We start from the raw sequence: 25,310 nt of genomic DNA, 5'->3' as shown, positions 1-25,310 counted from the left end.
AGGCCTTTTCTGTGTTAGAGTTTTACTCGCTACAGGGTGTACTTTGAGGGTTTGTGACTCTGCAGACCGTTTACATGCAGAAACCTGTAAGTTTAAAAAAGAAAAACCAACAAAGCGAGTGTTTGCTCAAAAACACATATGGGAGTTGTATTTTAGGGGCATCAGTTTCAGCCCTTAAAATAAAACTAACTTTTATAACTAACTGGTTTAAATTAGTTAACGGCTCTAGTGTATATTGCATTTTTGCGAATATCATAACATTCAAATAAACAATTAAAGGAAAGCTTTAAACCCAAAACCAAAAGTAAGGTAAGTAAGTAAAATAGAAAAAATCTGCTGTTGTACCGGCACGAGTTTTAAAGGGACCCTATAATGGTACTTTCCAGGTTTACATTAGTATGTTGTGCCTCTACTGTGACACGTTTCCATGCTTTAATGGCAGATGTTTGACTCATTACAGCTGATATCTATGTAAACACATGTAGGTAAATGAGTCGAATAAGTAAAAGGTTTGAAACCGGCTGATAGCTGCAAGGATTTAAACCTTACATTTAAGGAAGAGGTGAAGCACTACTTCTTTAAAATGCTTCCTACTGGTCATTGCATGAAAAAAATATTGGTTAAAAATAAAATGCCAGCACAATGCAGAAGTACTAGAAATGAGTGGAAGTTGTAATAAACGGTCACCACCTATTCCTTTTCTCACAGTTATGTGTCAGAGGGAGTTGTCTCAAGACTTAATGTTCCTTATGTTCAGAGGGAGAAGATCAAGTTACTTTCCTACAGATTTCATGTTATCCGAGAAGATATTAGATATATAATTTCACACCCTTTTATGTTCTCATTATGTTATCTTTATTTTCCCCTTATCTTCCTTTCACAGTGAAATGACCCAGATCTCCGGTGATAAAAACACAGACGGTTGATAAAGCTGCGCTCGACACTATCCCCATTTCCTCCCCTTGTTTTTGAACTATTTAAAAGGGGGATGCCCTATTCCCCCATCTGTTGCGGATAGACTATGACATTTCAAAAACGATTAACATTTAAATGTCAAAATAACCGAATATCTACAAAATGTTCAAACCTCAGGAGGGATTTTTTTTGTTTTGAATGATCTGAAAAAAGTTATGTTTTTCCTTTTTGAGATGAGTAACAAGAATCTCTGCAAAACGGTTGTGTTCAAACAGCATATAAACACAATTATAAATGTGAAATATAGAAATAAATCATCTAATCTAGGTAACACAATATGTTCATCTAATCTAGGTAACACTTCGGATTCATTTCTTAAATGTGAAAACAGTGAACTTCATGAGGAATGCAGACAAGAGAGTAACTTGCAGAGATAATGTGTGTGTTTGAGGAATAGTTTCGGCGAAAACTAAAAGGTACCATGGGGTCAGATTTGAATTTTCCAAAGGGGGGTTCGTTTAGCATGACACATTTAAAATAACTAAAGGACAAGTTAAACAAGAAAGTAGAAAGAAAGGGAGGTGATTGAAAACTATTTATGTTAAAAAGTTAGCAATGATTGCGTCAGACCTAAAGATTTCAGATGTGTGTAACTCACGCTGCACTGTAACTTTAATTCATGTATCTTTTCTTTTAAATGAGTTTTTTTAAATGTGAATTCATAATATGTTTCTTAATGCTCTTAATGACTTTCACTTTTGTAAAGCACTTTGAATTGCCTTGTGTTGAAATGTGCTATATAACTAAACTTGCCTTGTTCTATTTTAACTTGTTGAATTACATATATTCATAGTTGTACAATGAGCTAAATAGGAACTTTCCTTTTGACACTTAATTGTGACAATNAAAAGCGATTTTTGGTCGGGCCATGCTGTACATGTAATAAATACTACAATCACTTAAAAACACATTACTACATTCATAATAAAAGACAATAAATTACAACAGATATATAGAAAACACAGGGAAAAGTCAGGAGTCATTCTCCGCTCTGACTAGAAGGCCAGGGAGAAGAAGTGTATTTTAAAGGTAGATTTAAAAACCCCTAGGGTCTGGGCCGACATGGAGGGGCAGAGTGTTCCAGAGCCTGGGGCCAGCTGCTGCGAAGGCTCGATGCCCTCGGGTTTTGAGCCTGGTCTTGGGCACTATCAGTAACAGCTGGTCAGCCGACCTTAAAGCTCTGGCTGGGGTGTAGCGATGGAGGAGTTCGGCTATATAGGCCAGAGCCAGCCCATTTAGGGCTTTAAAAACTAATAAAAAAGGAGTTTAAAATCAATTCTGAACTGAATTGGAAGCCAGTGCAGTGAGGCCAGAATTGGGGTGATGTGGTCACGCTTGTAGCCAGTCAGAAGACGTGCAGCTGCGTTTTGGACTAGCTGCAGGCGTCTAATTGACACCCGGTCCATACCCACATACAGAGCGTTGCAGTAATCCAGCCTTGAGGTAACAAAGGCATTAATAACCCTTTCTAGTTCTTTAAAAGATAAATACGACTGTCTTGGCCAATAGTCGTATTTTTAAAAAGCAGGTTTTGACTACGGTGCTGACCTGCTTATCAAATGTAAAAGCGCTATTGAAGGTCACTCCAAGGTTCAGAGGGGAGGATGTTTTTATTGAGGGAGCCCAGAATATCAACCGGAGAAGCTGGCGTTTAAGGGAACAAATGGGCCGAAGAGGTTTTTGCATTTCTGTGTTGGTGTTAATATTAGGGAAATGCTACATAACCATGTTCATCTAAATATTAAGGAGACAAACACTTACCAGAGGGACTTGTGTCAATGCTTTGCACAAACTAAACTAAATATGTGTTGGATTGTTGGCTGAACAAAGCAAGTCATTAAATAACGGGCCTTGGGATATGTTTATTCATGATCATTTACTATCAGAAGTTTAACCCATTATGTATCAATGATGCATTTTATCAATGGTTACAGCTGCTATCTGGTGTCACACAGATATGACTTAGTACTGCAGTGAAGATTTTAAGCCATTTAATAGAAAACCATTGATGCTCACAGACAAATCACCATTTGGCTTGTTCTTATACACAAACTCCACTCATGATATTCGCTTTTATTAGCCATGTGCTTTATTGTGTTCAACATGATTATCCCCAAAGTTCTTGTAATAACAATGCAAACCAGAACCAATGCATGTTAATTCATGTTCAGTGGCCTTGCAAGTGTTTTTATTTCAGATCAGAAGAGTATAACGCAAACTTAGAGCTAGGTAAGTGGAAGTGGCTCACACTGAAACTACTCGATGATTGATGGCTGCTTTATTCTTTTCCTGTCAGCATCAGTTCAGAAAAACCCCAAAGTAACAGCAAGTTGTGGTGTTAGGCGGTGGCTGAGTGAAAAGTGGCACACATTTAACAGACACGTTTTTGACTAAATATGGAGCCTGCGGGGATCCCTGGGCAATTTCTCCGCGAGATTAATTAATTCAGGTCATCATTAAACACAGCAGTTGTCATCAACAGGTTAAATTCAGACTAAAGGCAAAGACATTTACTGTTACTGCATCAAAGAGGAAGTTCCTGGATTTGACTTTCACATATTGGCCACATTTAACTTCTGATATCTCACCAGGAAGTGGGCGAGATAGCTATCAACCTGTTCATTTAATTGTACGACCCAATTGTATCAAAGTATGATAATAAATCACACGCAAATAATTTAGTGTTTAGCCTGTGGGTTGTCAGTGTACCAAGCTTATTAACAATGTTAGTAGCTATTCAGTTAGCTACGTTAACATACGTCGTAATGGCAAATGTGAGAAAATAAAATCGGACTTAATTCAACGTTATCGCTAAATGTAATACGTAGAAACCTCCTGTTATTAACAAAGTAACATTTAGTCCCGTATTAAGTTTATCCAACGTAAGGATACCTTAACTTACTTGACGACAATGCTAGCCAAAACTGAAGCTAACAAAATGCCTGCTACAATGTGCAAATGTTGTAGTTTTTTTTTAAATGCTGCTACTTACCAGTTCGTACTGGATTTTTCGTCCACCACTTCCTTAAATGCAGCTGTTAATGCAGTGCCGTTTTTGCTAAGGTTAACTGCCATCGTTGTGTTTAGTACAGCTAGCCAGCTAGCTATCTATCCGGGATGCGCCCTTCCTATTGGGAGGAGCGGCGTGATGCTGCCTTTCAGCTGGGCAGGAAGCTAGGTCAGATAGCAGCTAACCACAGCCACGGTGCACTGCATTTATTATAGCGTGACACACCGAAAAGTCGGAGATAGTTTGCGGTTTTTTATTATTCTAATATTGGGTTTAAATATATGTAATTCAAATTGCCAATAGTTATTGAAATTTAGAAAATTCCCTAATTCAGGATGTTTGATCAAATAAAAAATAGTCCTGCGCAGAGATTGTGTTGTAAGCACCGCACTAACCTCGCATGAGGTTTTTATGAATGAAACGCACCCTAGACCTAGTTTCACAGGTAAACCGCGTTTACAGCATTTTTAAGTTAGGTAAAGAGTTGCTTTCAACTGTCATTGCGCTGCGGACGCTGCTTTAAGAAAGGGAGACATTTTCTTCCAGCCTAGCAAAAGTCCCTTTGCCATGCTGGGAATCAAACCACCAACCCTCTGACTCTAATCATCCACTTACCCTTTGCATCCTGGACATCTATCGCGATAATTTTACCGTCTGGGGTTCTACGTATATTATGGGTTTACACCATGTCTTACAGATACAGAAATGAATAAATATATACATTTAAATGAAAATAAATGCATTAAAGATATGTAATAATGCGTGTTCTGTTTTATTCTGAACTTTAATTTTTTTAGTTATACATTTATTTGTTATTGTATTAATTCCTTTATGTATTCCTTGAATCTCTATCTTTGCATGTTTCAATTTATGTTATTAATTTGTTATTTTTTAAATATAATAATTTATTTTCATGGTGACTTTGCAAGACCTGTCCACGGTGCATCAACAGCCGTTTATATGTATGTGGACTGTCCCTGTTCAATAAACTAATAATACAAATACAACCTTTACACAACTTTCTCTGCTTATAATGTATAAACAGTAATTCGGTTTATTTAGAAGCATTTGCTCCTCATTTTATACCATCAATGGACACAGGGTTCTGGCTCATGGCATACTGCTTTGTTAGACATCGTGAAGACAAAAAAGTTACTGCAGACAACGGTAAACCAAGATGAGCTTTATTCATATGTTATGAGAAGATCAATAGTTATCTTGTGTAGGCTATGTGAGGGCAAGTGGACAATCATGGTGGCGTTTCAAGCACACATATTCCAAATTGTAAGATGCATGAAGACTGATCCTGCATTCAGAAAAAGCCAGGCTAAATTTTCAAAAACAAAAACATTGGTAGTGTTCAAGCAAGTTTCCATGTCTACTGATGAAACGCATCGCCCATTTGGGGGAAAACAGCCCTGATAGCAAATGTACAGATTATGACAATGTTCTCTCTATATATCTACAAAATGAGTGTTAAGGCTAAAATTTTAGTCAGAGGTGTTAGGCAGATGAATCGTAACGAAATCCCTGATATCTGGCAAATGGCTGTGAGAAGGTTCTCCAGAGTGCAAAGCATGCCAAGCTGCCTATATAAACTCTATTGAGCACACTGGACCGAAGGAGTTAATGTCACGCCACTCACAGGATGAATTGAAGCTGCATTCAATCATAAAGTTGGAAGATACTCTGCTTTCAAATAAATAAATAGCCAAATGAACAAACAACACACACACCGTAGTACTATAATCAAGTCATTTTCAATTGTGGACTGACAGCAAAAGACTGCATCAGAGGGTTTTCAAAACATATTAGTTTTTACTGTATTTAAAAAGGACAACTTGTTTCGACCATTTTCTCAACATCAGCAAACATTCATGAAAATCTATATTTGGCGCCTAAACCATGGGGGTAATTCTAAAATCAAAGCCTTTAAAATGTCCATGCTTTAGTATTGGCCTTTCTGGATAAACACACTCGATAATGGCTAAAAAGCTAAATTTATTCCCCGTTATGTCAAATAATTCCCTTTATGTTGGCAGCATCAGCACATTATGAGCCATGTTGAAAAGAAAGAAAAATATCATAGCATTTCTTTACTACTTTATCCAACAGTTACAATGGATTATATTTAAACCGATATTACATAATGACACATCACAATCTTGTTAAATTCTGGTGACATGAATGAAAAATAAAATGCCTATCACTAAAGCTTTCAATACAATAGGTCACAAATGTATCACAGAGACAAACTGTTTTACTGTCAGTGTGTATGATTAATCCCAAAACAAACCTTTGCAGACCCGAATATGAACATAAAGAAATGATGACAAACTTCACATCACTTGATATGTAAAGCAGATGAAATTCTCATGGCAACGGTATTAATTCACCTCAAGTAACACGATTCACCTGACTTGATATTACCATGTTCTGAAGCCAGCTGTAGCCAAAGGCCATTTCATTTTAGAAGAACAGTAATATGTAAAAGCTCTTCACATCCGAGTGTTATTCAAAAATAAATGGAGATGGTAATGCAAAGAACTTGCGAGATGGTAAAATAAAAATCGCTCTGACCAAATGACCGTACTTCTAGGACAGCTTATTTGTGTGCACACACCATCAGGGTAAATGTGCATGAAGAACTTCAGGAGTGCTGATCTGTCTTTGATCATGTTGCCTCTTTAGGAAGTGAATTTTTAAGAAGCCTGCTCATTTTTCTCACCATGGGTCACTGCATGTGAAGGCTGATGTTTTGATTAGATACCTGAGTAACTGTACTGAGGAGGTGGCACACATTCAGCTAGATGCCAAAGAGTAGCCATGTTCATAGCTACACAAGTAATAAGTCAAACAGTAGTATTTTTTGCACTATGGACACCAGCCATGGGTGGTTACTTAATTGGAGTATAAGTGCAATGACAGCATGTGTGAGAAAAATGGAGGTAGACATTTGCCCTATGGAGCACAACTGAAGTGAGGCAAGGGCCAGCTGGCTGTTAACCGCAGCTCTCCAATGTCCTCAAACGCACTTAAATACTGTCGCTATTTAAATGCAGTGAGTGATAAGAGACTGATCCTTCTTTACACCTTTCACATTGTTTGGGGGTAGAGACAGCATGTGCCAACAGATCGGCTGCTGGTAATGGCACTGCACCACTTCGTGTTGAACAGGGAACATTCTGCCTCAATTGCACATAAACCGAAAATAAAAACACAGAAAGGCCACTAAATACATGGAAACACAGTAATAACAAGACATCCAGTGGGACATAGACAAGTACCTCTGAAATAAAAGGAGAGCCAATCTCCGAAATAAATGTTTGCTTTCCGAGTAGCATAATGATATGACTCATTGAGGGAGAAAATGATGCGAATGAATAGCAAAGATGAAGGTGATAATCACGAAAGCAGGAGTAACAGTTTAAAGTCTGAGTGTGGCGGTATGGACTGTGAAGAGTATTTCCGGTATTCCATATGGGAGTGCTTTAAGGAGCCTGTCAGGTCCTGCTCAGCAGATCCATACAAGTCATGAAGGACAGCACATGGTAGCAGCTCAGCACATGGAAAGCCAGGTGGCACTGTACCTCATTGTATCGCTTCCTCCTCCAAAAGATGTTGTCTAGTTTAGTTTTTTCCCCCCTCTGTCGCTCATTTGCCTCAAGTTACAAATCAAACGTGTTTATTTTGTTCTCATTTGTATTTTGATCTCCCTGGCCTTCTCACATTGCGTACTTATGTGTCCATTCTCTCGCTGATTTGTTGTACCTGTAAGACAAAGGCAAAGCTTGTAAGAGGTTTCAGGTGAACATAAAAAATGAAGTATTTATCTCCACACAGTAGCACGACAGGGAGCAAATCTGATCAATGTTTTACACTCACTTTTCCCTGTCAGCCTTGTATGTATGGGCGATCTCTGGCACCAGTGGGTCGTCAGGGTTTGGATCACAGAGAAGAGAGCAGATAGACAATAATACTGTGGAAGAATGGATAAGGGAGAAATTAGATGACATTAACAAAAACTGGGGATTTATTGGCACTAAGTAGTTGAGCAGCGTTTGACGTCTTTACATAATCCCCACAGTAGGGCCGATATATTAATATATACAATGGGGCAAAAAAGTATTTAGTCAGCCACCAATTGTGCAAGTTCTCCCACTTAAAAAGTTGAGAGGCCTGTAATTTTCATCCTAGGTATACCTCAACTATGAGAGACAAAATGAGAAAAAAAATAAAAAAAAATGTAAAAAAAAAAAATCCAGAAAATCATATTGTCTGATTTTTAAAGAATTTATTTGCAAATTATGGTGGAAAATAAGTATTTGGTCAATAACAAAAGTTAGAGCAGTGATGTTTTGGGGCTGTCGCTAGGCAACACAGACTTTCAACTCCCTCCAAAGATTTTCTATGGGGTTGAGATCTGGAGACTGGCTAGGCCACTCCAGGACCTTGAAATGCTTCTTACGAAGCCACTCCTTCGTTGCCCGGGCGGTGTGTTTGGGATCATTGTCATGCTGAAAGACCCAGCCACGTTTCATCTTCAATGCCCTTGCTGATGGAAGGNGACATTAAAAGTAGGATCCATATGGAGTTGATACTCTCTGTTTACTCTTTTTTTACTCTTTTTTTTACATTTTTTTTTTTTAGGTCTTTTAGTATAACAGACTAAAAATTTCTTAAATAAACGTTTAATACCACCTTTTATTCATAAACCAGTTATTGTTTTCAATCTCGTCACTACAAAACCCCGACAGCGATCCGTTGTGTCTGAAAGTTGAGGGAGGTTTCTAAAAGATACCCCAACTCTAGACCTCTGACCGATCCGGTGAGGTCCTGGAACTTTACGAAGAATGCTTCCGGTGAGGACGGCTGGAGCTTTTCCTACGAAGAGATGCTTCGGTGATACACGGTGTCGGTGCTAGACGTTACCCTAGTAACGGTTACGACTTCATCATGCGGGTCCGTACCGTACCTGGTAAGTAGAAGTTTGCCTAGTCGAACGGACCACGACTTCTCCAATGTCAGTTTAGAGTCTTTGTACCTTCAATAAGAGGGATATGGTGCACTACAGCATGGACCCAGGAGCAAGACGTCATTGTCGGGGTTGTACGTAAGAAGTGGGGGACACAGATCAACTATGTTATTGGCCACTCTTTTAGGCTTCAAAGGTGCCACATAGGCATAGTACTAGACGTCCACGACCCTGGAGCGATGTTTCCGAAGGATAGTCATTGATTTACTGCGATGGTCGTTTGATTAGGAGTCACGGCTCTGCACAGGAGGACGAATACGGTATACAGGGTCCGGGCAGACTCAAAGCGACTCAACGTAGATCTATACTGAGTGATATCTTCTAACCTCTCTTAACAGTATACATCTACTTTGTTACTTGAATAAACCATTTTTTGAGTTGATTGCACAAACTCCTCTTTCTACGACTACGTGGTTTTTGGGTAGTGCACTTTGTACCCCCACCTTTGTAGTACGAAACCCGCCAAAAAGACGTTTCCCCTGGTCCTGCTGACTAGGGCTACATTACCCTTTCTGATTTGACCCCGGTCGTAGTCACTCAAAACTCACTATTGGGCAAGTAGCTCCCAAACTTCTAACTGCACCGACCCAGAAAGCGTACCTGTTACTAGGTTTGTGCGCCCGGCCGTTGCTCTCCTCACAAGATTCTCTAAGTTGCACCAGACCTCACCATCGTCAGAGGTCTAGAGTTGGTATCTTTTTAGAGACACCTCCCCACTTCAGAACCCACGGGTCGCCGTGGGTCGTAGTGACGAGTTGAAAACAAATTAACTGGTTTAGACATAACAGGTGGATTAAACGTTATTTGGCCTCTCTCATCTTTTTAAGTGGGAGAACTTGCACAATTGGTGGCTGACTAAATACTTTTTTGCCCCACTGTACATGACCAAATAGCATAACCTCATTTTAGACATGGCTTTATTTGCCCTGACGGTCTCATGTTACATTTATAAATTGCCACTTATAGTCATTGACCCGATTTGACATTTTAAACACTTGTGAAACTTGAGCTTCATGGTTATAGACTGGCCTTGAACATTTTCAAATAAGATGTATCCAAATCCCCAGATGCACATGATAAAAACCTGTTATGAATAGGAAAAGCAGCAAACAGAGTAAAGAATGAGTTATGTTATAAAAAGTCAGTGCTCTTAGGGATGTTGCAACAAATTACATTTTTGGAAATATAGATGAACAGCATTTTGGCACTGGGGCATAAGAGAAAACACAGTCACAGTATAAAAGAAAGTTAATCAAAGTTAGTGACACTTGGAAGTCTAGAAGAGGATCTACCCTAGGGTATGATTGTACCTAGAAATAAAATATGAAAAAATGACATCTTGTTATTCAAGTTTCATCATTAGGATTCCACTTGTCTCATGAAATTGCAGTGGTGTATTTGCAGCTTTTCTCCCTGAATCTGTGTAAGAACTCAAATGTGTGTTTTTGTATTTCTTTAAATGAAAAGGCTATATGTTTGCCAGTTATCGCCTCTTGGCTTAATGATGTGGAAACTTCAACGTCCTCTAAAGACCCTTCTTCAAATGGACATTTCGACTTGAAAAACCCAGGATTGGCTATTATCATATACAGTTTGTATCATATTAAGCTGCATTTAACAATGTTGTAATACATATCACGTACCTTTTGAAACTGTAAGTGCAGGTGACCATTGTGATCTCAGTATATCCAGACAAATACTTCCATTGCTGTTGATATTGGGATGGTAAATTTTTGTTGTGAATGCAACCTAGGAGAAAATGGAAAAATAATGTTATTTTCCAGTTAAGCCCATAACCTTTACCACAGTAATATTAATGAATAATAAGTGAGTTCATTTTTTTTTTTTTTCACAACTCACTTTGGGTGGTTTGAAGGGGTAATCTGTTGGGAAGTGAATGGTAAGGAAAAACACTCCGCTTTGATATGGACTGTCACTCTATAGAAGTAAAAATAGAAACAAATCAAATAAGTTGACAATGTTTTTGATATTTCAATCAAATTAGAATTTGGTCAAGAATCGGTTTCACTTACGGGACCCATTATTGTTGCCTGCCAATGAAATACTGGAGAAAAGATAGATAAAGCACTTAGAACATACGTTTGTAAGCAAATTCCTGACACAGAATCACATTCTCTAACAATGAGGTCATATTATGTTCAGGATCACACTGATGCAGCAATCTGCTAACTACTTACAATCCTCTCCAACTGGTCCAGCGGAGCATTGTGCAGGCGGGTCCCTCTGCAGGTCAGACAGCTCCTGAAGGCAACACAATCACATATAATACAATTGTGAATTTACTGTTCAGTTGCAGTCTGGTACAACAACTATACTTTTTGCAAAGAAATCACATAGATCTTAAAATGGTGGTTGCTTTACATTTATGTATGCTGGGAGACTAATGTCTGTGGAAACTAGTATTTTGGGCTGTTGACATGTGGTTTAAGTACATATGACATAGAGTATAAACATCAGTTACATTTACACCAGGAAGGTTATATACAAAAGTAACAATAGAAACGAAACAAATGTTCCTAATAAAATAAACAAGGCTAAGACATACACGTGTATGTTAAATTCCACTTATTATATCAACAACGAGCTCTTTTGCCAAACGCCACATCATACTATTCACCAAACGACGGGGAGAAAAACCACAGATGGTTAAAGAGAAATTAAGCCTGTTATTTAACGGGCTTTATTTATCTCTTAAAATGAACCCTATCTATTCAGTTATATAAATACACACCGCGGCCTGCTCCAATGGCCCATTTGCCACTCCATATATGGAAACAGTGACACTAGGGTTCAATTTTGGCAACATGCACGCATCTGTCATAAAGCTACTTAACACACCACTAGCCGTACCATTAGTGAGCAACCACAAAGATAAAGACACTGTCAGGTTAATAATTTAAAACCAAACCCTGTAACATTACACCTCAATCAATCAATCAAAGCAGAGAACAGTTAGCTTGCTGCTAGCCTAAATCTGCATTGCGAAACAACTTGTTTAGCGTATTAGATAACACTTACAACATATTCTGTATAATACATATACTGAAGTATTAATAATGTGCCAAGTGAATGAATTACAAATAAAACACAAACACGACGTAGCTGTCAGAATAATGGCGCTGTTTGGGTTGTTATCGATAGCTAACGGTAACGTAGCAATGCACCAACAGGGCCACCAGTGGTTAGTCTTTGTCCGTACATTATTTTAACATGGAGCAAAAAACAAGCGAGTCATGCTAAGGATATATTAAATATAATGCTGTACACTGCTACGATAGGAACAAAGGGTCACACAGTCAGAAAATAATGTAAAGTACTGTTAGCATTTTCAAAAAAATACACTCACCTTCTGAATTCGTTTCAACGCCATTGAATCAATGGCTAAAGCTTTGTAGCCTGTCAGCTAACAGCTAGCACTTCACACATACAATTTGGCTTCCGTGGCCGCGTACTTCCCAATCTCACTTAATGTTTATCAGAAAATCACGTCTGATTTAAAGCAGGCTTTGGGTTTGGGGTTTGCAGTTCAACCAAAGCGACAAATTGTGGGTTAAATATTGATCTTTCGTTCGCTTGCCACAGAGCAACCGAGATATTTAGCTGTCTCTTCTCTGATCTCGTTGCTCCTCTCGGTGCATGGCAAACCGTTTTTTTGTAATATCGCGAGACTTGTCGTACAAATCCTGAATTGACACTTCTGTTCTGTTCGTCGAAATCATAGGTCGAAATACAATTTAATTTAAATTATGACAGCTTGGACACGGTCCACTTCTCAAAATCAAATATGTATCACTTTGAATGATTAGGGCAGATCATTACAATGATCAATCTTTTTACAAAACAACTGCATGTGGCCACTTTTTGATTAAAATTACTGTTTAGCATTACTAATGCTATGAACCAAAACTCCAGAGTTCTCCTTATGTTTTCAGATTTCTTCCTATGTTTTGGCTGCGTCCACCAATTAGATGCTTTCGGTTTTCCACTTTATAACGTGCTTTCTTATATCAAAAGTTATTCATTATAAATACATTCAAAAATCACTAATGTAATCACTATCTGTATCATCAACATCACGGCACTAATACTAAAGAAATTAATTCGGTGTTTTAACAACAGGGTCATACATTGTTTCAAACCAATAGCCTATACAATGTATGACTTTGTGTAAGACACAATAACTGAGGCCAGGTGTCCACAAGATGTCACTATTTGAAAAGAGCAAAAACACACAAGAAAGAAAAGGGCAGAATTAAATGGATTATGTACAGCTTTGACCTGAAAACGCGTTAGCAAGATCTAAAGTGTCATTTATCAAAAATAAATGCTGCATGCTCAAAATAAATAAATTCATTTAAAAAGTGTGTCTGTAAATTAATTTGCTCAAGTGCAAAAGTGCAGGACAATGGAGCTGCAAAGTACAATACAGCCAAACAGATGTATTATTTACGAGTACATATGAATAAAGAAAAACAAGACTATAGAATTGTTCATTCAATACCCAATCATTGTAAAGGCATATTCATCTGAGTCAGCTGCGTGCTCCGGTTTCTGCACAGCCTTGTCTTGCAAAGCCTCATGAGCTTCCCTTTATATGTCTTAAACAAGAGTGAAAAAAGAGCTCTCATTATTTTAGTGAGTATGTATGAATGGACCGCAGTGTTCATTCTTCTTAAATGGCTGATTCAGTGTCAGGTTGAGGATCCTATCGTCAATGTGACACTGAGAGGGACCATTTTCCTTTGGAAAGCTGAAGATTCCTTCAGATAATATCTTATTGTTTGCTCATCTCTGTGCTCTCAATGACCTGCCTGTCCTCGGGGCCTGCCTGTAATCAGATTCAGCAGTAGAGGTAGCAGTTTGGTTCTTGTGCAGCAGGGGCCTTGTGTTCGGAGTTTGTCTACTTGGAGAGGCCATTTATCAGCATGAGGTTTTCAGACACAGTCAAGCCCACACTTTGTTGGCTTGAAGCCTCGGTTCACAAAGCCTCCCACAGTCATCCTACTGTAGCTTCCTCTGAAATCTCAAATCACATTGGTTTGCTTGCTACTGTGTACTTTAAAACCTACAAGGATTTTATAGTGGACAAATTGTGAGACCTCCACAGTAACGGGTGATGCTACCTTTAATCGTTCACAGAGGGGGAAGAAGTATTCAGATGCTTTACTTGGGTAAAAGTACCAATACATGTATGTCAAAATACTCTCTACAAGTTAAAGTCCAGCATTCAAACTCTTACTTAAGTAAAAATACTCTCAGCAAAAATGTACGTAACGTATAAAAAGTAATCATGTGCAGAATGTTTTTTCTTTGTGTGTGTATATAGTTATATTTATAAATGTGACATTTCTAGATATTATTCTTGCACCATGTAGCATTTGACTGTAGACAAACAAAGTTCTGAATTACTTTTTGTCAAATATTTATTTATGTTTTGTGACTTAAGGAGTAAGTCCTTTAGTTAGATTTTTAGAGATGCGTTTTGTTAAAAGTAATGGAGTAGAAGTATAGAGTAGCATAAAATGGAAATACTCAATTCAAGTTCTAGTACCTCTAACTTTCACTAAATGACAGTACTTTAGTAAATATACTTAGTTACTTCCCACCTCTGTTCCTTCACAGCATTAAGCAAGACATATTGTGGTTTCTATAAGGCAACATATCACTGATCTGTATGGGGAATTTCCCACCTATAAGATGAAGCTGAGTTTTTAGTTACAGGACTAGTGCCCCATGTTCCAGATTGATGTATGAACCAAGGTGTGAGCGTGTCAGGGCTGAGATGATATGGGTGGGGGTTGGAGATTAGTTGACCTGTCTCATGAGGAATATAGCCTTTAGTGCTGTTATTTGAAACCATGGACTCAACAGACTCCAGTGATCTGTCTTTTTGGTCTCATGAATCATCATTAGTTCCATTGTATAATAGAAAGCATTCCACTTATTTAGCCAATTATGCTAAAGCTGCCTCTGAGCTCGAGTATATTCCTCTCCATGGCATTTTTCCCATGGTTGGGATGACAAAGCACATATGCTCACTGTCATTTTCAAAATTAGCTTAAATGAATCTCGCTAATGTCTGAATTATCCAATAAAAGCAAAACCAATTAATGCCGAGCACAAGCTGGCTCTCAGTCCCCCAGAGGTGTTTTACCTTCGGTCAGCGTATTAGCTTTCTGAGGACTCTCTTATGGAACAAAGATCCATTGTTCCCACAAACTAAGAGATATTTGTTCACTCCTTGTATCAATGGTCTTGATTTGATTATACACTCAGGCAATATGCAAGCAGTGCTCATGTTTGCAGTGAAGTCAGCACTCTGCACAATCAAATAATTCTTGAGCTGGGCAACTGGAAAAAAGGGTCATTATGTGTGGAGCAATCACTGTTTCATGGCTCATTTCCTTCGCTGTGATTTGATTCCGCTTGTCAGTGTTAAGGTTGCCTTTGACCTCTGGCTTTTCCCTCAAATCTTACTTTTGCATTTATGTGTATCAACATTAGAGTTTTAGATCATTAATGAAAACTCCGTCTAGCTTAGCTTTCCCTCGTCTTCTTTTTGTTTTGTGGACTTTAAAACAAGCTTATACATGACTGCTATGTTTTTATTGGCTTAAAATGTTTAAATGATGCAATCATATAAACATTTATAGCTTCAAGGATGTGCTTATTAAATGGTATTATTTGCTTTAACTGTGGCTGTAGAGCTCTCCGCAGCTTTTATTGGCCTAATTGCACAGTGGTTACAGGATGTTTTATTTACAAGCAGGGGTCCGAGCACAAAAATAATACTTCATTTTAGTGTTCTCACACTGGCCAGACCTGTTAAAAGTGACAGACTGAGTTATGACTTGTTTTCTGAATAACAGTTTTTGGACTCATTTACAACAAATAAAAAGTAATGTCGACGTACGAGAGGTCCTTTTCAGAAAACCAATTAATTAGATTTGACATGTAACATCTTAATTTGGAAAGTAAATTCAGCCAAAATGTAAAGTAGAATGTGTTCGATTTTCTTCTTAAATAACAACAATAACAAAAAAGCTATCACAAAATGGAAAAACCACAACTTCAAACTGCATTTTATGTAAAAAATAATCTTTATTTTCCAAATTTGGATTGAAAAATCGAATTAAATTAATCATTGTTGTTGTTACAACAGCAAGCATGACTTATGGGTCCATCCTCTGGATCATTACTAAAAAGATTTAAGGGTTATCTTTTTAATTCTTCTCTGATTATCAGGATCTAATGTGTCTCCAGAGAGTGCAGAAAGTATGAGATCAGATCCAGTCCCCATCACCTCTGATCCACCCTTATCAGATGTGCATCATGTGGAGCACAGACACAAACCACACGTATAGTCATAAAGCGCCAGTAATCCTTTGGGGTTAAGCACTTAAAGCGCCCTCCCCAGAGTCCCCTGTGTCTCTGGGTTGCACCACAGTTTTGGCCCGGTGATTGACAGCTCAACTGTTTTACTGTGCTGCAATGAGAGGTCTCCAGAGCCTATAGGTAATAACTAGTCTGCAGTGTTGACTAATACGTTTAGCGGTGACTCGCCGTCATCAAATGTCTTCCAGCTGTTTGAGTTCTGATGACAAATTCAGGTTTTCCGAGTTTGCTGAGCTTCCTTGAGAGACAAAGAAGGGATTTCCTCTGAAACAGACAGGCAGTGGCAGCACCAACAAATGGCTTGGTACTTTTATCAAATAGAAAGTCAGACTAAATATAAACGTATTTTCTGCAGCCTGAGCCAGCACCGCAAGAAAAGAGAAAGCAAGAGTTTAAAAAAAGAATCCTGGGACAACGAGAGTATAAAAAATATTGAATTTATTTTTTTAAGTATCCTTTTGGTCACATTTTAGTCATATTTTGGTCAAAGGGAAATATGTTTGTGATGTTCTCTTGGTACTTTTGTTACAGTTGACCACACACACACACACACACACACACACACACACACACACACACACACACACACACACACACACACACACACACACACACACACACACACACACACACACACACACACACACACACACACACACCATCTCTTCAGCAGTTTTGAATAAAACTGTTGCTGCTGAGGTATTTAAGCAGCCACCTGTTGTATGACGGGGGTTTTAATGTGCAGAGGTGTGTGGTAAGTGTCTGTAATTGTGTGTGAACGTAAGTGACTGGGACATGGGGGGGCTGTCCATCCTGCTGCACAATAAACAGTTTGTTTCCCAGGAGCACCCCTCATGTTCCTGTTGTTGGCTCCATCGCTGCTCACTGGGAAACGTCCTGGCCTCTATTGTCCAGGGGGTCGGGGGTCACAGGATGCTCCTAAAGGCCCAAAAGGGGAGGTAAGAGGTTGATAAAGAACCAAGCCCCCCCCCCCTCTCTCTCTATGCACGCAACCCTTAAAAAACAAAACATTAAAATTGCTTCTTTTTTCTCCTCTCTTGTCACAAAGTCTTTCATTCGAACTCCCAGTCATTATTAAGAGTTTCAGGAAATGGAATCAGGACAATGCTCGGACTGACTATTTCATTTTAAACATCCTGAGTACGTTTTTCATAGAGCTCTGTCACTGGCGTTCTTTGCATATCTTTCATAGAGTCCACAAGCTTTCCCACACAAAAATGGGAAATTCAATCCAAGCAGCTAACAGAGAGTAAGGCATATCATTAAAGAAAGAAAAAACAGCCAAGAAAGGAGTGGTTGTATTGTACCGTTTTCACCACACAAATGTTATTCTCTAACCACAGACAGAGCTTAAACACTGACTCTGGAGCAGATACATGCTTCTGATTGCTGTGACACTTTAAACACATAAACAGCCACATAAATGATGTTATTGCAGCCTGATTAAATATGTCGCCTCATAACAGTGGCTAATTATGATAGTTAAGCAGTGTTGCCACAATGGAAACTTTGTGCGCCTCTCTTGAGAATACAAACAAACTGACAGCACACTTTGAGGCATGTATCTGTATGTGCTCTTTTGTGAAACTGCATCCAAGCAATGTTTCCCCATGAATACAATTAATTAAAGCTTTTGAGCAATACTCTCATCTTTGTTATTGAACCTAAACCAAAAGCTTAGGGCCTGCGGGCTGTCCTGTGCCTCAGTGTACCGGAGGAATGGGATGAGCATGCTTTTCTCAGGACATTCAGGAGGACACGCTGAGTTAACTGAATCTTTGAACAATATTCCAGATGCTTGTTGCCTTGCATTTGATCAATTTTAATGTTTAAAAAACGCTGTGTTTCTTCCTGTCTGTATGTGTCCCTTATATGCACTGTATCACATTTAATTTATAGTGCAATCAAAGGATATGATAAACATACTGACATATCTACTGTTTCGACCATTCAAAGTTTATATCTTCACATTATTTCCCGAAACTATTGCAAACAACATTACTGCTTTGAGTTCACTGTCATCACTCTCATTTAGGTGTGGTTCTGGCCACAGCACTCAGTTGTTTTCAGAGAAAAAGCTCTTAAACCTCACTGTTCATTAACCTCTCTGCACCTAACAGCCGAAACATACAGTTAGCGATGAGCTGGTAAATGTACTAGAACATGTTGTAGCTAAAAGCATTTTCCTCAGGAGTTGGTAGAGACCAAAACGGAGCTTAAAGAGAGAGAACAATGATATATATGGAAGTAGCATTCACTCTTTTGCTTTTCTGTAATGTAGTGTTGGGTAGGGACATACTTGATCTTGTGTTGTATATGTTAATTACATCTAATAAAGTTGTTGCCAATTGCTAAAACATGTTTCTTTTAAGCAATTTTTAAAAAAAAACGTAGAGAACCGTGTGCAGTGTTTTGCAAAAAGTGCCAAGTTGAATTGCAAATTGGGTGCAGAGCTGAAAATGTGTTTAGAGCTTTGGAGATTTGAGCTGAGGTTTTGCTTTTTGAGTGTGAGTTTAAATAATTATGCTTTATGTGAGGTGTTGTATGTTAGCAACTGAAAAAAACTGTAAGAGAATTCTGCATATAAAGATTGTTCAAGTCTTCAAAAATATGTGCAGAAACTCAAGTATACTGTTGTTCTACTTTTAGTTTTCTCCAAAAGAAAATAGGTGATACATTCATGCACAACACATAGTTGCAGTTGTGTAAACCAAAATGACGCCTCTGTTACAGTTTTTCTCGATTGCTAACACACTTTTTTTTTAAATTGCTCAGTTTCTCAGAAAACTAAACACAATTCACAAAACCACACACCCAAAGTGCAAAACACCTCATTTCTCCTGCTCAGTGAAGAACTGCACTCAGAACTACATAAACACTTACCAAATGCAAACTTTTGCACCAAATATAACACACTTCATTCATAATACTAGATTGTTTGACCACCCAGATACACACTGCTGAGCATAATCTAAAGCACGTTCATCTGTTATGGGCTATGCTCTGTACATAGAGGTTTCTGCAGTAAATTAAGAAATACAAATGAGTTGTTGAAAAAAATCATATTTTATTAGAAAAAATCATTGTGCAACATTCATCTCAGCACATAGTTACTATGCTTCGGATCTCTCTAAGTGTGATGGCATTGTTTGCCAAAACCCAGTTTGTAACTGCTGCTACCTGTGCCTCATTGAAAATCCTTAGCCTTCCACCTGCACCTCTTTGTTTCTCAGTCCTTCAGAAAAACAACAAAGATATAGTGGTTGGTCAGTGTCTGTGTTGCATACAAGTAAGTTTACCACAGTCAATTGTGCAGGATTTTTGTACAGTTATAGTATGCAACATGCCAACAATTCAATTACAGTAATGAAGTAAATACGTTTCACACAACAGATATAAGCACTGATATATCATGAATTATGCAGAGCTAAAAACTGGGAACTAACCTGTTGTCAAGTCTAAGTGTCCGGATTACAGAGGCAACAGTTACAGTTTTTCTCGATTGCTAACACACTTTTTTTTTTATTTGCTCAGTTTCTCAGAACACTAAACACAATTCACAAAACCACACACAAAGTGCAAAACTCCTAATTTCTCCTGCTAAGTGAAGAACTGCACTCAAAACTACATAAACACTTAAAAAATGCAAACTTTAGCACTACATATAACTCACTTCATTCTTAATACTAGATGGTTTGACCACCCAACTACACCCTGCTGAGCATAATCTAAAGCACTCTCATCTGTTATGGGCTGTGCTCTGGACATAGAGGTTTCTGCAGAGAAAGATTGCTTGAGTTTACAGAAATACAGTAAATGAAGAAATACAGAGTTGTTGAAAAAAATCACATTTTATTCAAAAATCACATTGTGCAACTCAGCACATAGTTACTATGCTTCGGATCTCTCTAAGTGTGATGCATTGTTTGTCAAAACCCAGTTTGTAACTGCTGCTTCCTGCCTCATTGAACATCCTTAGCCTTCCACCTGCACCTCTTTGTTTCTCAGTCCTTCAGATAAACAACAAAGACATAGTGGTTGGTGTGTGTGTGTGTGTGTGTGTGTGTGTGTGTGTGTGTGTGTGTGTGTGTGTGTGTGTGTGTGTGTGTGTGTGTCTGTGTTGCATAAATGTAAGTTTACCACAGTACATAGTGCAGGATTTGTGTACAGTTATAGTCTGCAACATGCCAACAATTCAATTACAGTAATGAAGTAAATACGTTTCACACAACAGATATAAGCACTGATATATCATGAATTATGCAGAGCTGAAAACTGGTAACTAACGTGTTTTCAAGTCTAAGTGTCCGGATTACAGAGGCAACAGTAAATCGTCTGAACCCTCTGTCCAGCCTCTCTCATCGTCACACCATGGTTGATAACATTTCATTTCATTAGAGAGTACTCTTCCTCCTCCTCTCACTCTCAGCCCAGCCCAGCTCTTCCTCTTGCTCTTCCTCTTGCTCTTGCTTCCATGTTGGCTTCCATTGTTGCTGTAAGAAAGTACTCACCTGTGGTCTTTTTATAGTGCTAATATCCTGATGAGCCAACAATTATGCTATCAGCTGTTTGGTCAGGTGGAACGTGTTTCTTGATCATTGGTCCATGTCTGAGGCATTTTGAATATCAGTGTTTTAAACCTGCTAACACGTGACTTTATGTCAGATTCCTGTGTCTTACCTGGAGAAACGTGTGCAGTGGTTTGCAGAAAGTGCCATGTTGATTTGCAAATTGTGTGAAAAGCTGAAAACGTATTTAGAGTTTTGGAGATTTGAGCTGATGTTTTGCTCTTTGAGTGTCAGTTAAAATAATTGTGCTTTATGTTGAATTTTAGTGTGTTAGCAATCGAGAAAAACTGTAAATAATTTTTACATTACATGTCACTTGTTAGACGCTTTTATCCAAAGTGATTTACATACTCAATCCTGTGGGCAATCCCCACAGGAGCAATTTGGTCTCAGGCTTCATCCACCTATCTGGGTCTGGCCACAGCGCTTCATCTGTGTGAGTGTGTGTGTGTGTGTGTGTGTGTGTGTGTGTGTGTGTGTGTGTGTGTGTGTGTGTGTGTGTGTGTGTGTGTGTGTGTGCATGCGTGCGTGCGTGGTCGTTGTTCAAGTATTGATATATTGATCCTCTGACTTAAATGTATCAGTCAATTATAATCTATATAATCAGTTAATTTGATCACTCTTTTCTTAATTTTTTTCTCTGTTTGTTTGATTATTATTGTTATTTTATTTGTTCGTGTTCCCTGTCCCATTGCTTTTTAAACATAAAAAAGAAAGAAAGAAAAGTAAAATGTTATTCAGCAAACTAATATGTAACTAAAATTGTCAACAACATGTCAAATGAATGAGTGCAGTGCTTAGTCAAAAAAAGTTGGTAAAGTTCCTACTATTGTAAAAGTATTTGAGTAAACACTCCCCCACTGTATGACTGTGTGGTTTCATTGTTCTTGTATGTATGAAGGCATGTGCCTGACGTAAAATGAGAAGTTAATAAAAGTAACATGAGCGACAAAAGGTGCAGCACTTGGCCATCTTCATTTTTCAACCACGTGCAATCATGAATATAATGCTCGTAGCTTGGGTTACATGTTATGAGTCTTCCTCGAGGCCTGACCCTCACCTCGCCGTGCCCTGTCATATCAGGTTAAGAGTTGTACTGTAGAGGACGTGACAGCTGGAAATGATTTGAGGCTTTCCCCATAGTTTGTTTTCAGACCACGCTGCTGGGAATGGATGAGAGACATGTGTAGGTTAGCCTTTAGCTATAGTGCGTATGGTGATTAAACAATGAATGATATCACAGCACCAATCTGCACTGCAGCATATTTAGTCTGTATAATGTAAGTATGACTGGCTAATCCAAGCTGTCCAGGTTTATCTGAGAAAATGTGTCGCTATCAGACTTAATTGGACTCCTCTGCGCTTTGAGCACTTTGACCTATTGGGGATTCATTTCCTGGCCTGTTGTGTTTCTAAGTCTGCAACTGGGATTCTGGCATAATTTGCGTTCTCACTTCCCAATGCTTCTCAGATGGCGGGGTGCTTTCCTTTTCTTTATGACCAAATAAATCTAACTGGTGCCAAAGAGGGAAAAAAATGGGATTAAAATTCCCCTTTCGCCGTCTAGAAGAGCCCAGCTGCAGTGCACTGTTTGTTTTCCACAGCTGCAGAGTCCAGCATTACTGAGAGGTGGGCCGAAGCAAAACAGAAATGACTTATTTTCGTTGGCATGTATTTTTCCATTCACTGAGCGATAATTGCATTGTTGAATTAGAAAGCAAGAGTGTCAGTCTGGTTAAGATAATCTTAATGTGGTCCAACACGCTTTCTGTTTACATGTAATATCTTCAAGGTGGTTTTATTCACTCGGGGGATTTTGTTTTTACAGTAGCTCTTTTTTTTTAGAGGTATATTCTCTTGTCTCACCAAAGTCTATTTGAAAAGACACACTGTACTCACAACGCCTACTGTATGATGTCGTAGCGCTCAAGTGACAACACAAATAGAGACTGTCGCCAGAGCATGGAGAATGATAATAAACTAGGTGGTTAAAAGACAATGTAAACTCTACAGTACAACATGTACAGTGGTTTTAAAAAAGGCTACAGTTATTAAACAAACATCTATTTTAACAACCGCACATGAGCAGCAAGTTATTCCCACAAGAACGAATGAGCTGCAGAGAAAAAACTAGAGGGGTTGATGCACGTAGAGATAAGACTGGACGAAATGTGGTGCAGCAGGTAAAACATGTCTGTGAGGAATATTTCCTGGGCTTTGGCGCAGTTCATGTGTTTCTCTGTAAATAATGTCTGCATGTAAATGGGCACAACTGCCCTGCCCTAACCTTGGAGGAAAGAAGAGAATGAGCTGCACATTATCCGAGCCATCTCGTTTGTTGAATTTATTTTCTACAGTTATCTACAATCATTTCCATTTTCAGTTCTTAGAGTCTGGATGTGTCTGATCAACATGACTCAGTTCCCTGTAAAGAGTACACTCCCAGCAGATCATTTTACCAACAGCAAAACACGCCACCTATTTTACGCTCTGAAATATCTCCACTTTTTAAAGAAAGCCTTTACTCTCTTACAGCTTGGAAACAAGAGCCCACCTGTGTCCCGTATTTACACAAACATTACAAGTTATCTGATCTGATATCTGAACCCATACAGATGTTTCACACGGCAGATCTCAGTGTCCTTATTAGTTCTTGTTTTAGAAAATGTTGTATACAGTTTGGTAGCTTTGAGAAATGTAATACACACAAGCTTTATTTTACTCCACAGCAACCCCGCCTTTTGTGATTATGTACACCCTACCAGCTGTAGGCCTACACTGTAAAGCAACATCCAGCAGGGACTGTGCCGGAATACTATGGAAGAAAGATTTACGCACCAACACATAGGGTTGAGGGTTTCCAGACCCTGTGTATTATTCTGACTGTGTGCTGGACATGTTCATTTTCTGACTTGATAGAGTGTAAAAAACAAAGAAGCCACAAAAACAACACTAATAATAAGTATTTCATGTGAAAAACAAAAGTCCTCATGGACTGGAAATAACTTTATCTTCTCCTGTGGAGACAAACAGACAAAAACCATGCAAGGACGCTAAAAATATGCAGAAGACTTGTGGTGCAGTTTCCCAAGGCCAGCGAAAGGAAATAGACTGACAGTTTCTCCCTGACCTCTTTACTACCCCCCTGTAACCTCCTAACAACCCCCACGGGGGATCCTGTCTCTATGTGTAAAACAGACAGTCAAAAAGCATCCTGGAAACTTTAGAGCCAAAAAAACAAGGGGACATGAGGAAGTCCAATAAGCTTGTATGTAGAGGGCTCAGTCGGGAGATAATCTGGAGGCCACACAGACCAGGCGCCAAGCCTATAGAGCCTAAAAGCTCCGTGGCGCAGCAGAGCAGCGTGGTCATTGTTGTCTTTGGAAAGTAAGCAGCTTCAGTGAGGCCAGTGGTGTGAAAGCCACCTCTCTTCTTGAGTGTCTGCTCCAGACCCTGTTGTTGACATACAGGGCAGGTGCAGCTGCTCTCTGCAACGGCATCAAGTAGAACCCCCTCGACACACACACTCACGCACACACACACACATGAAGCTGGGATGTCACAAGACAGGGTTATATGGACAAAGACAAATCTACCATTTTCTTTAATATCTCTGCAGCAATCAGCGAGGCACTGCTGAGTTAACACAGGGCCCACAGAGATGAAAACAATGGCTGGATTCTTCTGGTCTGAAGATGTCTATGGGAAATGGCAGGGATGCCAGCGCTGATAAGTGACCGAGGGGCTCGAGTTACTTCCAGCTGTCTGCAGCCGTGCATGCCTCTCCGGAACGTATGGTTCACGCATAATGCAAACCATTTCATTTGCGTAATGCTCATAAAAAGAAATCTGGCGAACATATTAAATAAAGTCAACAGTCTCTCACTTGTGCAGGGTTTGACATCACAGGAAAGAATCTCCAATCCTCCGAGGAGCGCTGCAATGCGTCCTCAGCTGAGAAAACACAGACAGTTGAACACCCTGACCCTACCAGAGATAACGTTAACAGGATCAATAAAACCAGGCGGTAGTAGATAGCCTGAATGCAGCATCTGGATAGAGTCTGACTCAGGCTTTATGGATGATTATTGCAACCACAGAGCTGTGCATAGTAAATACTGCCCATGTGGACCTGTTGGCTGTGCTGGTTTTTTCCCTTAAACCATAAAAGACAGATTTCCATATAGACAAATATATAAAACAAGAGTATTTTTGTCCCCTTGTATTCTGAAATGATGGGAAAATAAAGTGTGTACAAATTAGCTCTTGTAAAAGACTAATAGTA

General features: G+C 39.0%; 1 protein-coding gene and 1 long non-coding RNA gene across 2 annotated transcripts in view; one reads left to right on the top strand and one right to left on the bottom strand.

Annotated features, from left to right (window-relative positions):
- LOC104946534 (uncharacterized) overlaps positions 1–11,929 on the top strand; it is a 16,713-nt gene extending 4,784 nt beyond the window's left edge. Inside the window, exon 3 of the long non-coding RNA XR_798457.1 lies at positions 11,919–11,929. This is a non-coding gene — a long non-coding RNA (uncharacterized lncRNA). The remainder of the gene's footprint in view (positions 1–11,918) is intronic.
- Positions 5,154–12,681, bottom strand: ube2d4 (ubiquitin conjugating enzyme E2 D4). The gene is made up of 7 exons (XM_010772384.1): positions 12,388–12,681; positions 11,219–11,282; positions 11,054–11,085; positions 10,881–10,958; positions 10,664–10,769; positions 7,871–7,964; positions 5,154–7,756 (listed from the first exon to the last, which is right to left on the bottom strand). Exons 1-7 carry the CDS (start codon positions 12,409–12,411, stop codon positions 7,711–7,713), a joined length of 444 nt encoding a protein of 147 aa, XP_010770686.1. The 5' UTR covers positions 12,412–12,681; the 3' UTR covers positions 5,154–7,710.
- Positions 12,682–25,310: the final 12,629 nt, after the last annotated feature.

This window comes from Notothenia coriiceps, unplaced genomic scaffold (genome assembly GCF_000735185.1).
Source record: "Notothenia coriiceps isolate Sejong01 unplaced genomic scaffold, NC01 NC01_scaffold00011182, whole genome shotgun sequence".
NCBI lineage: Eukaryota > Metazoa > Chordata > Actinopteri > Perciformes > Nototheniidae > Notothenia > Notothenia coriiceps.
Note: the sequence above shows the minus strand (reverse complement) of the source record. Positions and strands in the feature narration are given on the sequence as shown.

Bases quoted from the DNA above. Each gene is read 5' to 3' on its own strand.
- ube2d4 (XM_010772384.1), bottom strand. From the start codon at position 12,411: ATGGCGTTGAAACGAATTCAGAAG. The intron at 10,959-11,053 runs GTAAGTGAAACC...TTACTTCTATAG, and splicing joins AGGCAACAATAATGGGTCCC to AGTGACAGTCCATATCAAAG. The intron at 10,770-10,880 runs GTGAGTTGTGAA...ATTTTCTCCTAG, and splicing joins ACCCCTTCAAACCACCCAAA to GTTGCATTCACAACAAAAAT.